Genomic DNA, 15,830 nt, shown 5'->3' with positions numbered 1-15,830 from the left:
TGGTGTTCGCTTCATTTGGAGACCACAGCGAGCATTTAACTAGAATTAATGGGCTGACAATGCACCTCCGTCACCAAGAGGCCCCACGCACAGGTGTCACCGTGCCTTATCAGCTCACCATCTGGGAAGTCGGGGTGGCTCAGCTGCAGGTCTCTGCACGTCCGGGCGGGGTTGGTCTGCGTGCCCATCGGGAACTTCATGTGCTCGATGTCCTGTTTCAGGGAGTTGAGGGAGCCAAAAATTTCCTCCATTCCATCCGAGTAGTCGAGAATGTTGTCACCGGCATCTGCCTGCATGGCCTCAGTGTGTCTTCTTGTTTTTTTGGGTGACAAGATTGGCAAAGGCTGGATGACTTCCCCAGGGGGACCCTGTAAGAGAGATGTTGTTCACGCAATTGTTTGCTGAGTTAAAAGTCCTGCAGATCTTAGTTGTGGCTGGCGATGGCATAAGAAGTTACAGACGGTTTAGCTTTTCAGCGTTTCCCCTATTTTCAATGTCTTCGGTAATTGCCACTGTATATGGTATACACTTTGTGAATTCTTTCAAAAACACACAGAGGAGACCTTGAGGCAGGTACACCGCTCAGGGCATTCCTAGACCTTTTGCTGTAGAAGTATGTAGCACACGTCTGTGTAGACACACGATGAATGCCTCCCTTTCTTGTTTATTAATTAGTCCTCCTTTACACGCCTCATCTGCACAGTTAGACGTGGGTCTCTGGAGATGAGAAGACCACTCAAGGTTCTTGTGCTATCTGATGAGTTGTCTGTTGTGCTTGGTAATAATTTATATCCTGATACCTCGATCTTTTACAAATGCCCATTAGCATGCTTTAAATATTTACAACTTTAATCTTTGTAAATGAACAAGCTTCCAAAAATGCAACCCACCTTGCACTGACATGTATATGAAAGTAGAACTACACTAAATATGTAATCCCTATTGTTAGGGGTTGAATGGAGTCCCACAGACATTCAGCACGTGCTGAAGTCTGGAGTGCCCGCACCTCGGAATAAGACCTGATCTGGAGATGGGGTTGCTGCAGAAACACTTAGCTAAGTAAATGCGAATGTCTTAGGGTGGGTACCATTCCAGTATGACTGGCATCCTTCTAAAAAGGGGAGATCTGGGCCCAGAGATGCACATGGGCAGAAGACAAGGTGGAGAGACCGAAGAAGGAGGACCAGCGCCGGGGACACTCTGACAGAGGACTGGTGGCCTCCAGCTGTTCCGCAGCAAGTCCCATGCTGAAGCCACCTGATCTGTGGCGGCAGCCCTGGCGCACTGGTACCCCTGTTGCTTGGGAACAAGCTTAAGGCAGGAGACTGAAGAATCTTCACAGGGATCTATCACTTAACAGTTGTGTGGAGCCTGGGAGATGTCAGCATTCATCAGTGGTGGTTATTATTATTACCTTTATTATCGTCATTATCTGCAGTAGGAAAAAATGTCACCCATCTGCACCTTCTCCTTTATGTCCAGTGTCAGAGAGATATAATGGTATCTTTGTAGCATGCAATCAGTTGCTGTCACAAAAATCTGACATAAAAGTATATGATTTTCTTAAGAAACTAATAGGAACATGACTATCATAATATAGTATAGAGGTATATAATTAAGGTATCTTTCTAGTCACAGTGAAACCAATTAAAAGACGTCTTGGCATGTAGACCTGAGTACTTAATTAACATAGTGGCTATTTCCTAGAAAATCAGACTTGGACAGAACATGCCTGCTCATCCGTTTTATGGATTCAAAGACCTCGCTGACAGTGTCAGAACCCTAACTACCAGAATATCACTGTGTCACCAGGTACTTACCGGTGGCCCAGGAGGCCCGGGAAGACCACCGTCACCCTTCTGGCCAGCAGGTCCCTGTGAAAAAGAAAAGGGACAATATAAACAGAGAACAGGGCACCGGAGCAGGCTGCACGGAGAAATGGAAAGGCCAAAGGGGAGGGTACTCACCGTGGAGCCTTTGTTACCCTTGGGGCCTTGAGGACCCTAGAAAATACAAAAGCAAATTACAGATACAAAGGTGGAGCATTTGGGTCTCTCCGGTGTCGGTGTAGGCTGACGTCATGAAACTCTCTTTTCTTGTACTTACCGGTAAGCCTGGGGGGCCCGGGGGCCCAATGGGGCCGGCAGGACCTGGAATTCCCTGTAAAGAGAATCATCCAAATTAGAGTGTCTTCCTCAGTGACCCTACTCTCCTGTCCGGCAGGATAGCACGCAGCAAAATTTAGAGAACGCAAAAATACACAAGAAGGGCTTAAATTTTCTATTGTAAATCTAAATAGTAACTTTGCAAGATAATCTATTCTTTTCCTATTCTGCTTCAATGTCTACACATATATTTATATTCCTGCAGCCTTCAGGAGAATGATTTGTATGTGTTGGAAATCAATAAATGTTAGTGCAATTAACTGTTGAACTGTAATTTTTGTCTTTCTGACTTGCCACATTTTTAATTTATTGAGTCTAAGGTGAAATAAATTTCTTTTTGAAAACGCCACTGACTCCAGGAGATGAGAATAAAGACGCTCTACATCACTTCCTCGGTCAAGTTGAAGGGCACGTGTGCAGCTGTGTGTGTGTAACTGGGAAGGACAGGACAATAATTTCTAGCTCTCCTTACCCCATCACCCTTGGCGCCCGGAGATCCTTGAGTTCCTGGGAGACCTCTGTCCCCCTTCTCACCTTGCTCCCCTGGAGGCCCGATCAGGCCAATTAAACCAGGGTGCCCCTTGGGAAGGTGGAGAAAAAAGAGGTTAACAACAGATAAATTACAAGCATAGAGGAAATCAGAGTCACACGATAATTGCACATGACACTGACGAAACAGAGGGGTAGAACAGCTACATAAAAACTTGAACATTTCTGAAAAGGATGTAGGACTCCGACCCTCCCTGCCCTCACCCACCAAGATCCTTCACTGCTTGCATTAAGCGAGGTCCATGTTCAGGGTTGGAAGTACTGTGGGACTAACTGCTTTCTAAAAATAGCATCGTCACCATTTCATTTACAGAGAGGCAGCTCCCTCCACGAAATAGCCAATAATGGCCACGTGGGATATTGGTGAAATAAACAACGGAAAATTCATTGTTTTAATAAGCATCTTATTTTATGTGAAATAATTTCTATTTTTCAGAGAGCCTGTAGTCTCTAAGAGACATTTGGAAGCTTAAAAATAATCCAAAAAGGTTAATGCCTTTCTCACAAAGGTTTATTTTCTTAATCTTCACCCGAGGACAGGCCTAGAGAGCAGAAGGGAGGGAGTGAGAGAGGCAGAGATGCACTGACATCAGAGAGAAACATTTACCGGCTGCCTCATGTACATACTCCGACCGGGGATCGAACCCACAACCTAGGCATGTCCTGTGACAGGGCATCGAACCCGTGACCTTTCCATGTATGGGACCACACTCCAACCACTGACTGAGCCATGCCAGCCAGAGCACAGGTTTATTTACTTTAATTATTTGGTACAACTCGGCATACATTTTGAGAGATCAAATTACTACTATTTGAAAGATAGTCTATTCAAAAATTTTTATTTCCATGTTAAAAAACAACCCAAAATGGGCATTTTGTTACACCCTGTGTTTATGTTCTGATACTTTATTTTCAGCATAACCATAGGCTTCTCCATTTGGTTCCCACTGGGGACACTGAGAAAATGTAACACCAATTTCTGGTACATTTTTTCGCTCTGACTAGGCACATTTTCCCTACACTCAACAGCAGAGCTAAGGACTGACAGCTTTCTCCTTGGTCGGGACAATGAAGACATTCTGCTTCAACCTGCCAAACTATCTCCTCTGTAGTTAGGATGTGAAAATGGTACCAGCACGACCTTGAAGCTCACCTTCTCACCCTTGGAGCCGGGGTCGCCTTTGAGGCCAGGTAATCCAGGGGGCCCCTGAGAACGAGAAATGGTACATGTACAGAGAGGAGGTGCGGATTAGGGAAGCACGTCACTGTGCACAGGGTGCATTTGCTGTTGGTAGCTTTGCTAACGTTAAAAAGCAATAATGATCAGCCATTGTGTTTCAGAATTCTAAACAGCTTCGTGTGTTTAAAACGATGATTTAATAGTTAACCACAATAATAAAAGATAATAATGATGATTTTGTTTAAACAAATATGAAGTCAGAAATACGGTAAGGATAATTTTTAATTACACTAATTTGGGAAGAGGGGGTTTCCAAACAATATATATGTTCAATCAAATGTTTTGGCGCTAAATGGAAACTCAAAGGTTGCGATATTTCCAGTAAAATTAAAAAAAGAAAAACTTCAATGCACTTTTAAGAGTCAACCGACCTTTGATAACATCTCCTAAGTAAACTCCCAAGACAGTATTTTGAGCTGTAATTCTTGAATTGAATCTCTGAATATAAATGATTTGCAAAATTAATAGTAATGTAACTTTCTTCATATTATAATTATATCCCTGTTTTAATAATTTCACCTTTCTTAATAGTTCAAGGACATGGCAGTTATCCATCCATGCTAAGTTATATATTTATGAAAATTGTGGCGTGACCTTAAGCGACTAACAACCTAGTCCTTACCCCTACCCACAGAAATATTTACACTGATGACTTCCTAACACACATTTTAACGTAAGGATCTGTGTACTCCAAATGGAGAGCCATGCAAAATGAGACCCTGGTGTGAAATTACGACAAGTGGAGCTACGCAGGCAGCTGCCACTGTCACATGTGTGGACGGACAGACCCTGAAAGATGGCCTGTGGGGACGCGATGAAATGGGTCCGATAGAACGCCCCACACGGGGGGGTCACTACGGTGGCAAACAGCCAGGCCTCGGGGAACAAAGGCAAAATAGCCATGTGGGTCCTCTGCGGATTTGAATCAGTTAGCCTGAGCTGAATTATTTTTATTATAATTCCAGTAATGATTTTTAACACGGCCCTTGGCCAAGCCTATTAGGTTTCACAAAGCCGAATCATCTAGAGCCGCTGGACTTCCTTCTGTAGGACGCCCCCCTCCTCCCAGACAGATACCTGGAGTGTTCGGTGTGGGAGAGCACACCAAGACCCTGGCCCATCGCTTTTGGGAACTGAAAGTAGTAAGGCCCATGGATCTGAGCTGAGCAGCATGGTGCAACAGGACAATTACGGGGTCAGGACAGGATGGATGTGAATTAGAAGCCAGCCATGGAAGTAATAAATTACTACTAACTTATTGGTAATAAATTGGTAACTATGAGTAATTTAAATTAGTTAACCAAAGACAGCTTTAGTTTTCTCGTCTGTAAACCAAGGATGGCAATTTCTAGCTTAAGGGGACTCTGGGAAATACAGTAGGTGGCCCTCACTTCCACTCTTGCTTCTGAAGTCAACTCCTCAAACTGAATTCCTGAACTTCTGGGGAAAGTAAGAATAGGGTTAGGATAAATTACTGCTGTGTAACATTAGTATTAGGGCAACTATTAGGCATACTTATATTTGTTTCCACTTACGAATGAACTTGAAATTCTGTAGATGTTGTCATAACAGAGGAAAATTTCCCTGTATCATCCAGTAACAACAGATTAAAGTTATTTTCATAGATAGTAAGTGTGAACACACCTAATAACATCCTTCTAGCAAGGAGAGTATTGTTAACCCTTAGATCTAAATTCATGTCAATTCAATTTAGATTCTCTTTTGTGCAGAAACCAACAATTGCACCACCTCATTAAATTTCTGTCGAAAAAGGACCGAGTTCACTTTCAAATATATTCTACTTGAAAGCCTGGGTTTTCAGACTGGACTTCCATCTAGGTCAGCAAACTGCAACCACTGTGCTGCAAGAATTTTTGAAAACATGCAATACCCGACTGATTAGTCAGGGGCACTAACTTCTATTCCTTTAGGCTGTTAAATTTTTAAAAAATGACAAAAGCCAACACAAGAACAGCTGTCCAGTGTGAATGAATCAAAATTACACTTCATTTTTGCCAGATTGGTTGCAGAATTTGATTTGTTGCAGAGTTTCAGTAACTAGTTTATGTGTGGCCTAAATGAAGGGGGTTGAAAGTCGCTGACCCGGTTTATCGATACCCTGCTCTGACGGATGTCAAAGTGTGGCCCTCTGCCAGCGGCATTAGTGTTGCTGCCTGGGAATTTGTCAGAAAAGCCTATACTTAGCCTCACCCAGGACAACTGGGCCGGAAAGTCTGGGGTTCGAGACCAGCAATCTGTGTCAAAGGTTTGAGACGCATGGGTCTGGGACTTATGTCCCAACTCCAGTTACATGAATGTGCAAATCACACCGGCCTACAGAAGCTCACTTATGGTCACGTAAACCCATCACATTTCACCACACTGCTTTAATCCATTTAAAATTAAGGAACTGTATTTTGCATTTACTTTTTCTGATCTCATTAGATCAGCCTGGTAAATCATTAGTTCGGAAGATAATGCTGCCCGATAACACATTTTAAAACAAATAATACGAATGAGTAATGTAAACAGATGATTTCTGGGGGTCTTGTCACCATTAAGATAGATGCCCAAGCCTTTCTAGGTTAGAACAAGGTGGCAGACAAAAGCATAAAAAAGTAGTTCTAATATTGTAATTGCATGAAAGAATCAGATACATGGACCAGGAGCAGAAAGTATTTAAGAATATTGTTAACATTGACATACATCTATTCAAAGTAAATCCTATCATTAGATAGAAAATACAAAACTATTTTTAAATATTTTAATACTTTTAAAAATACTTTATTTACTTTTAGAGAGAGGAGAAGGGAAGGAGAGAGGGAAAGGAACATCAACGTGTGGTTGCCTCTCGTCCGCCCCCTACTGGGGACCTGGCCTGCAACCCAGGCCTGTGGCAATTGAACTGGGAATCGAACCGGCGACCCTTTGGTTTGTAGGTCAGCACTCGATCCACTGAGCCACACCAGCCAGGGAGAAAATATGAGACTACTTAAAGAGGCCAGATTTTTTTTCTTTCTTCACTTGTCATTTTACATTCCAACTCTTTCATAAATGCCATACACTTTATAGAAATGTTGCCGTGAGTGGGAAAACTGATAGGGATGTTGCTTACTCGACATCAGTATTCAAATGCTGGCTTCCTTGAGTCTCAAGTCCACCACTCATTAGCTAGGTAATCTTGAATCTATTTCTTATTATCTGTGAGCTTTATTTATAAAAGTATTCTAATAAAAATTACCGTGGCAAAGAATTGTGATAATGAAAGAAAAAATAGTCCAACAAAAGCATTGCATATACTGTGAGGTATAATGGAAACATCAGTTATTATTCATTTCTGATGAGCTACAGACGGTTATCAATCAGCTTTCTCATCACACGCTCACAGTACGAGGGAAAATGGCAAAAAAAGAAGTAGCAGGAATTCTAATTGCTCAGGCTTAATGAGAAATACACTAGACATTATTTGTGTTTCCAATGCATTTTAAATCATTTCTATAAATATTCCTCATGAAGGAGTTACAGGAAATTACTGTTAATTCCAAAAAGCTAATAATCTCTTATGAAATCACAAACTACATCTACGGAGGAACTTGCCAAGAAGCAGAACCAGTTTCTTATCGTTTTCATCAGTTGGAAATAGAAATTGGTAAAGTTATGATATTAACAGTAGTAATAAACAACGCTCTGAAACTGGAACATATCAAAAATATTAACTGCATAGAAAAATGTCATTCCAGGTGTAAATATTTTCTATTTCCCCTTTAGATAGTGTAAATTGAGAAACTCTGGGGAAATGCATAATTCATAAGTAATAATGTGAAAGGGAAAACAGGGACGATACATTCTTAAGTGTCTAGAATACACAATCAAAACATTTCTCCCTGCAGCGCTAAGGTTTACAGAATATTGGCTTTGATATACATTTCAAAACTCCAGTGCACTGAAGTTCCAAGTAACTTCAGATCCCACACTTTATACCGAATGGATGAAAGAAGGTGAAGGGATTCGCCAAAGAGCTTATATGCATAACCCACGAACGCAGCCAACAGTGTGGCGGTGGCTGGACGGAGTAGCAGGTGAGGGCTGGGTGGAGGTGGACAATAAGGCCAACAACAAAAATAAAGTTTAAAAAATGCAATATCGTCAGATACTATTTAATTCGGTGAAAAGCAAAGGTTTTGTTGTTTACACATGCTGAATCACTCTGGAGGGCTACACATCTCCACCTGTTTACGGAGAGTTTAAATGTAGCCTTTAAAGAAACTGAAACTGCAATTGAGTAACCCACCCTACCATTTATTCAGGCATTTATGGTTCGAAAAATAATGCATTCAGATCTTTTATTCATCAGTATGTGAGAAGAAGGAATGTGTGGTACTACTGGGGTAAACCCGTCTAAAGATAAATACTGAGCCATTTTTCAGTTACACGGGGACAAATAAAATGAAAGAATATGAACCAAAGCAAAATAAAAGCTTAGACCTAAAACAGAGATGCTCAGCTGCTTTCAAAAACTACAATAATTAATTTAAACTTCATAACATCCAGGTTAGGTGCTATTAATGTTCTCATTTTACAGATGAGGAACCTAAGCTTCAAAAACAAACAAACAACATTTTCCTAACATCTTTCCACAAGTCAGTGGTAGTACTTGATTTTGAAACTGAGGAGCTTGGTCCTCAAGTCAATGATGGTAACCAGTAACCATGGTCCTCAAGTCAATGATGGTAACCAGTAACCATGAATCACAGATCGCCTATGAAATGGAATCTCCGTTGGCTGAGTTCGAACGGTCATGAGGTTGCCCTGAAAGACATCCTGGAGATGATTTCCACACTTGCCCTCACCTCCCGCGGACCAAGCAGTGTTTTCATTGAAATTAGATATCACGGTCAAACTATCAGATGCCCTGAAAAAGCTACAATGTGTACTTAAAACAAGCAGCCAGAGACAGGACCTCATTTTGCTCAGCCTGAAAGGGTTGGAGTCCTTAAGCCCCTTCCTAGTTCAGTAAACTCACATCCACCTGAGAGTCAGAAATGGAAACTTCTACGGGCCGGATCAGGTGGGATTTCTGATGGTTTTATTCTTAATATCAGCCAGAGGAAATCTCCAGCATGATGGTTTTTTTTTTTTTATTTCACCTGGAAATAAAGGTCAGAATACTTACTGGAAAATCTGCAATAACAAGAAAAAAGTCTGGCAAACTTTAGGGTGACATGAATGTGAAGTACTTCGCTTTTTCAGGTTGACTCTGTGCCGTTAGGAATTCACCATATTTACGGAGAATATTCCCTAAATAGTACAGAAGGAGGCCTGACTCCGAGTTCACCAGGCCCCCGTTCCTGGGCCCGTGCGGTGGTGTGCGGACTTCATAACCTCCTGCTCGAAGTCATTCACGTCTTGCTAACTTTCACCCAGTTACTAGAATAAGCGATCTTTAACGTCTCAGAGAAAGTTAAAAAATAAAAACTGTAACATTTATGAACTACTTGGTAGGTTAGAGGAAATTTTTGTGACGTTCTTACTGAAGGAATGACCCAAATTCCTCCTCAACAATGAAGATCGTGGGACCCGGAAAGCTTTCTGAGTATGTCTACGTCTCTGAGATAACAAACATGTTGATGAGAAGCAGCGTTTTTGTAAAATTTAAGTTAATGTATGGAAGAACGTGCCTATGCAAACCAATATGCCTCACCTACAGAGGGCTCGCTGGATGTCTCGATTGCTGTCTGGATTAATCCCTTCGTACGTAGCTATTTATATGGAAAACGAAGTCCCCACATTTCTACCATACAATGGAATCTGCCACGCAGTAAGCAATCATTGGAAGGCGTGACTTGGATTCTTACTTTCTGCCCAGATTTTGTAGCGAGGAGGGCCTGGGCTCCCGTAATAAACTCCGTCTACGAGCTCTGAGCTCCGGTAATACACGTCATCCAGGAGCACTAAGCTGGCCACCTACGTGCTCCCTGAGTTTGTCACGCATGCCGTTTGCACGCAGCGTGTTGATGATAACCAAGCTTCGGCGTCGTGACAGTTACACTTTTCTTCCCCCGGGGGGGGTTAATGATTTATCTTTCAGCCTGCACGACTCACGAGGAGAACAATTGATGGGTGAAGGAATCACCGTGCGACTGTGCCAACGTTATTCTCTTAAAGGAAGTGCCAGGAAACTCAGAGCCATGGCAAGCGTGTGGGGGAAACTGCGCACATTTGGAAAAGAACTGGCCGGGCCATTAGCGGCATTTTATTTAGAGTGGAAATAGTTTTTTCATCCAAAGGACCCAACGAAGGAAAGATCTTCTGGTCAAGGGACATATTTTCCAAGTAATCTATCAGCTCGAATTACTTTCTTCATTTTTGGCCTGAGAATACATTTCCTTGAATCCTGTACAAGATATAGACCGATTTATAAGATATGAGTTCCGTTGTTCTGGCTTATAAACCATTTTGTGTCCGGGATTCTGCCTTTCTAAACACGAGGAAGGGGGTCACTCACCAAAGGGCCGGGCGGCCCATCCTGGCCTGCTGCTCCGGGAAGGCCTTGCTCTCCCTATGGAAAATAAACACGATTCACTTATTAAAATTTACCAAAAGCAGACCTGCTTCTGTCCGATTTTAATTTTGGAAACACAAAAAGAAACAAAGCAAATGTGGTTTACGGAGTCCGCCACATGGAGAACTCCACAGACACTGTAAGCAATTTTCGGTCTTCTCACTGTGTGCGTACTTGCAGGCACACACGTACACCCTCGTGTATACGGATGGACTCAGGCACAAAAGCACTTGGTCTTTGAGCTGTCAGGGTTCAGTGTTCCATTCTGCCTTCATGAGTTAAAATTTTACCAGGAACTTATCGAATACATGGCCTACTTAGCTATCTAAGATTTTAATTTTCACATAACATTTCCTGAATTCCCATACAACATGCACACTCTAATTTATGAAATAGTGCTGTCATCAATACTTCCATTTGTCATTTTTTTTTAGAAATAAAACATATTTTTTAAAAACAATGGCGGTTGTAAGCACAGATGCTCACCACGGGCCCAGGGATGCCCCGCAGACCCTCTGGACCCGGCTTTCCGGCAGGTCCCTGAGGACCAACGGGGCCAGTTTTCCCAGCAGGACCTTCGGCACCTGCTTCTCCCTGTTAGAAAACACAAGAGGTGCACATGTTACTAATGAGAAAAGACATCTCACCATTTCACTGAAAGCATTCACGGTGATGCTGAGCCGTCTGCGCATGAGCCTCGCGTGCACAATACCTGTGCAATCAGCCTTACCTTGGCACCTTTTTCGCCTTGCCGTCCTTCCGCTCCTGCTGCTCCCGGAGGACCCTGTAAACATCAAACAGTCAATTTTCTTTCTTGCATTTATGTAGTGGTCTGGGAGACAGAAAACCTGACGTTGCCAAATCATGTAGGAAAAGAATCATTGATATTGCAAAATATTCCAAGTTAACACAGGAAAATTTTGAGTTTGAAATAAGATATCATAATTCCCATTATATTTAAGTTTTGTTCCTGATCATTACACCAGATCCTTGCTATTTTCTCTTACAGCATTTCCAAAAAACCTTTCAACTCAACACAAAAAGGACACTGGCTTTGATAACCCACAATAAGAGCTTTCCATACATATTCATAATAAGCTTACCCCAAGACCTGTAAAATGTACACTTTGTTATGTTTATTTCACTTCCACTAGTTAATTGAATTTTTATTTTTACTGAACAAGCATTAAATTCAACCTGATGCTGATTTTCTGCACCAGTTCAGACACAAAAACAGAAAGTTTTTAAAAAAGACACTTCACAATCTTGAGAGAATTGCATGCTTTCCCCCTCCCCAGATTCTCTCATCTCCCATTTGTTTACTTCAATTTTTGCAATGAATGGTGTTCAAAATTGTGGACTGCGACTGAGGTTGGAGGTTGGGGGAAATAGTGGGGACGGCCTTGATGGGTGAGAATGGGGTGGGGCCGCGGGATGACTTCCTCTCCCTCAGATGTGATGTTAATATTCCGCCGGTGCCTCCAGGCTAGTCTTTCATCTGGTCTTTTAAACCCACGTTTCAAATGAGGCTCAAGCACTGCATCAAATTCAGAGAAGCCCATGAACTCATTCATTGCTGAGAGTCAATGAACACCCGGGGAGGGGCGAAAGGAGGTCTGCAGCTGTGAGCGTGTGAAACACAGAGCTTTTTCTTGTATTATTATTCTTTATGAATTATTGTATTATTTTCCATAGGAACAACTGTAAACCTCCCATGCTGTACGTCATTAGCAGTTCTCTTCTCAATATGGATCTCTGTAATTTTATATATCATTAGACACGCATTGGGTCTCAACCCAGAGATTAAAAAAGGGTGTCATTTCTGTAAGAAGTCTCTCAAGGCAGCAGCAGTATCTAAACAATAATACGTGCATTAAAACTGAAGTGTATCTTTTAAATTTCATGCCATCTACGTGAGAGCAATTCTCTATAGAAGTAGGAGCTTCAAATATTCCCCGGTGTTAAAATGCTGATTTGTAAATTATTTTGGTGTGATATTTAAAAAATGAACCTATGCAAAGTGGGTAAAACCACCCCAATGGATAGTACTGTGGGGACAGAATTCACGAGATTCCACTAAATGAGGGGCTTGTCCTTATTTCATGAAGATTTTCTCTTAAACCAGTGACATCAGGCCCATGGCTTAACCTCAAATGGCTGCACATATATACCTGAACTTTATAGCACAGAAGCTTGATTGAGATCTGACTTTTAAAAAAAGCAAGTTATCAGCTGTCTAAAAATGTACCATAAATATTGCTTTGACTGCAAGGGAGAAGAGAAAACTGGAGTTTGAAGAGCCTTGAGGGTTTAAACACAAGGCCACTGACACGTGGCCACAATATTGGGGTTCAGATGCAGGTTCTCTCTGCCCCAGAAGGACTCCTTCTGTCTGATGTCTGCCCAATGCCGGTCACAGTAGAAATACATGCTAAGTGTCTATCCCCTCTTATCTTAGTTTATTCCATTTCCATTTATTCCTCACAGTTTTTCCAGATGGTGCACACTCTTTAAGAAAAACTAGAATGCAAATAGATAACACTCTTTTGGTAGGAGAATAAGTAGTTTCCTTTTGGGGGGAAAAAACTAGTAACGCCGATGGGCAAATGTTTGGTCATTTATTTTTCATATATCTGTACAAACAGAAGGACAAGGACTTAATCTAGTGAACCGTTGGCCGTGCTTTCTTGAAGTAAAGAGTGTTCTGGTAGAAAAATTCCTCCTGAAACCTAAGCCTCAGTTAACTCTCCATAGCAATCACTGTTATGTGGCATTTTCCTCACCACGAGAAATCTGTTTTAAATAAAACACACAGCCTAATCCTCTCCCTGCTATTCACGCTTTACAATATTATTTTAGAATTTACCCATTCTCCCATTCGCGAAACACATATTTATGACTTCTTTATGTGTTAGAAATACGCTGTGCATGGGGAATACAAAACAATAAAATATAAGTGAAACCCTAAGACACAGGCGGCAAACACAAGGCCCGCGGGCAGAATTCAGCCTCCACCTTGTTTTATCCAGCCCGGCTCCTTGTTTCTACCCAGTGGCAGTGCCAAGCTCTCGCTTCCCTGTTAAGGAGGAAGTTACATGTATACAGCCCTACAATCACATCCAGCAACCGAGAGGCTGATGTGGCCCCCGGTGAAAATGAGTTTGACACCCCGGTCCTAGGGGGTCCACAAGTTTAGTTTTGAAGACAGACATCGAAATGAACAAGCCCAGTACACTGTAAAATACCCACAGAGGAAGTAAGCTGTTCAAAATCGGGACCTTGATCTAGTCTGGTAGCTGGGAAGGCTTTCCTAAAAATCCGACTTCCGATCTGAATCTTGGCGTCAGCAGCATTAACCCTAACTTTTGCCTCTGACCATTCCATTCACGCATACATGTATGTAGACCCATGTACATGCTACCCGGTATACACGGCTATATAAAGTATATATCTACATCTGCTAATTAATAGTAGCAGTGATTGTTTTAATTTTTTTATTCTGAACTTTCCTTTGGCAATATGAGCTGGACTTTTTAAAACTGACTGTAATAGGTACATTTCAAGGCCCATGTTTAAATTATTTTAGTCAGCTCTAGAAATTTTTTTTTCAATAAAATCCACAGAACTAGCTTGGTTTCCAAATAGCTGTGATGATGACTTGAGTATTAACATTTCGCAACTTGGGGACACCGACTAGACAATCTTCTAGGGCCTGAAGGAAATACACATTTATTCTCCAGTGTTACAATACGTGACAGGGCGCTCCTGTACTGTCACCGACAACTCACTTTCCCTGCTTGTTCGGTAACTGTTGGAATGTTGTTCTTCAGTATCGCTCCCACGGACAACATTCTGATCAATATTCTATTAGGCAGGTTTATTTGTAAGACTCACTCGTGGAGCAGCGTGTGATGAGGCTTGGGAACCTATTTCTAGTCGTTGCTACTTTGGCAACGAGGTGCAACAGGGGAATTGCTGTTGAATTACCTTCCTGGGTCTCCAACGCGGGGCACCTAGGGATAGGAGACAGGTGGACTTGCACAGAATATGTGCAAAGCTTACTGGAGGTCTCATTAGTGGATTAAAGGAGAACAGACAGAAAGGCAATTCTGCTTCCAAATGCTAAGTGCGCCGATCAGATAGTATAACTCTAGCACAGGAATATGTTCTCGTCGTTTCCACAAAGGTGATGGTATTCAACTGAATCCTGCATCAAAGACGTTGCTGCCCCCCATGGACACAGACTTCCGCCCTCGGCGTCAGTGTGTCCCATCCCCCCTACACTGTGTCCCTGTAGGTGAAGGTGCCTCGAGTTCACCCAGCACTCGGGCTGACCTCACGTGTGAGCAGGACATTTAAGGCCCCGTGTCCTTCCTTCTCAATTAACTCACTCAATCACAGCATGACTTGTCACACTAGTCCTAGCTTCCTGGTGCTGGACAAATCCGCTGCCTTCTGAAAGGTCTGAAGTAATAGAACAGATACTTCTCTACCCCAAAGGTTTTAGGGCGTCCGAGCCACTGGCCAACAGAGACAACACTTTGCAAAAATCCTGGCATACTTTGCAATTCCTTTCAAAGAAAAACAACCCAATAGTTGTTTTGGAATACATTCTTTTTTCCAAATCACTACCGTGATTTGCCATTACCAACAAAACATAAAGGAAAATAAAATAAAATGGTAAGAACGATAAGGAGGAGGAGTCAGAAGAGGAGGAAGAGGAAGGTAAAAGGGGTCAGTGAAGAGGAAATTGTATTTAGAGAAGATATTTCCTATAAACTATACCCATTTCTGTCAAAGGGAAATCTTCATAAATACTGACTCCAATTTATATTGCTGAGAGTCCAAATTAAAACCTACTTATACTCTCTGTATACTAAGACGTGTAACGTGAAAATGTCCCCAAAGTGGGCATTTTAAAGCTACCATTAGAGTGGCTTGGTTGCTGTGGCCCTTTGGATTACTGCAGAGAGCTAGTTTGACAGTTGGCACATATCATGTGCACGGGCAGGAGGGAAGCTGACCAGAGCAGGTACCGCAGGGCACTCCACACGGGCGTGTAAGGGCTACAAGAGAAACTGACTTATTCCGAGACAGTGCAATAGCGAGAAAAAGACACTGAGGTCAGTCTCCTAGCGTCCACCGCAGTCAATAGTTTGGACAAGGTCTGGGTACTTCTATTTGACTACAGTCTTCTGTTGAAATCCTGCCGTGGCTTCCAAAACAGAGACGTTTCCCAGTGTAAATAGAATGTTCTATGCTGACTGTTCCTGAGCTCATTCCACGGATCCTGCATTTGGGTTTTTACAGTGTT

The 15,830-nt window shown here is 42.2% G+C and overlaps 1 protein-coding gene across 2 annotated transcripts in view; it reads right to left on the bottom strand.

Annotated features, from left to right (window-relative positions):
• The window catches only part of COL11A1 (collagen type XI alpha 1 chain), a 166,122-nt gene that overhangs the window by 8,305 nt on the left and 141,987 nt on the right, over positions 1-15,830 (bottom strand). For both annotated transcript variants that reach the window (XM_037051306.1, XM_037051307.1), the window contains exons 55-63: positions 11,247-11,300; positions 11,003-11,110; positions 10,460-10,513; positions 3,868-3,921; positions 2,638-2,745; positions 2,107-2,160; positions 1,968-2,003; positions 1,821-1,874; positions 119-368 (exon numbers count right to left, since the gene is read on the bottom strand). In XM_037051306.1, coding sequence (XP_036907201.1) covers positions 119-368; positions 1,821-1,874; positions 1,968-2,003; positions 2,107-2,160; positions 2,638-2,745; positions 3,868-3,921; positions 10,460-10,513; positions 11,003-11,110; positions 11,247-11,300 — 772 coding nt within the window. The remainder of the gene's footprint in view (positions 1-118; positions 369-1,820; positions 1,875-1,967; positions 2,004-2,106; positions 2,161-2,637; positions 2,746-3,867; positions 3,922-10,459; positions 10,514-11,002; positions 11,111-11,246; positions 11,301-15,830) is intronic.

Source organism: Sturnira hondurensis, unplaced genomic scaffold (assembly GCF_014824575.4).
Source record: "Sturnira hondurensis isolate 20B ecotype Veracruz unplaced genomic scaffold, ASM1482457v3 Scaffold0007217, whole genome shotgun sequence".
Classification (NCBI taxonomy): Eukaryota; Metazoa; Chordata; class Mammalia; order Chiroptera; family Phyllostomidae; genus Sturnira; species Sturnira hondurensis.
The sequence above is the reverse complement of the archived record's forward strand: the minus strand, read 5'-3'. Positions and strand labels throughout refer to the sequence as shown.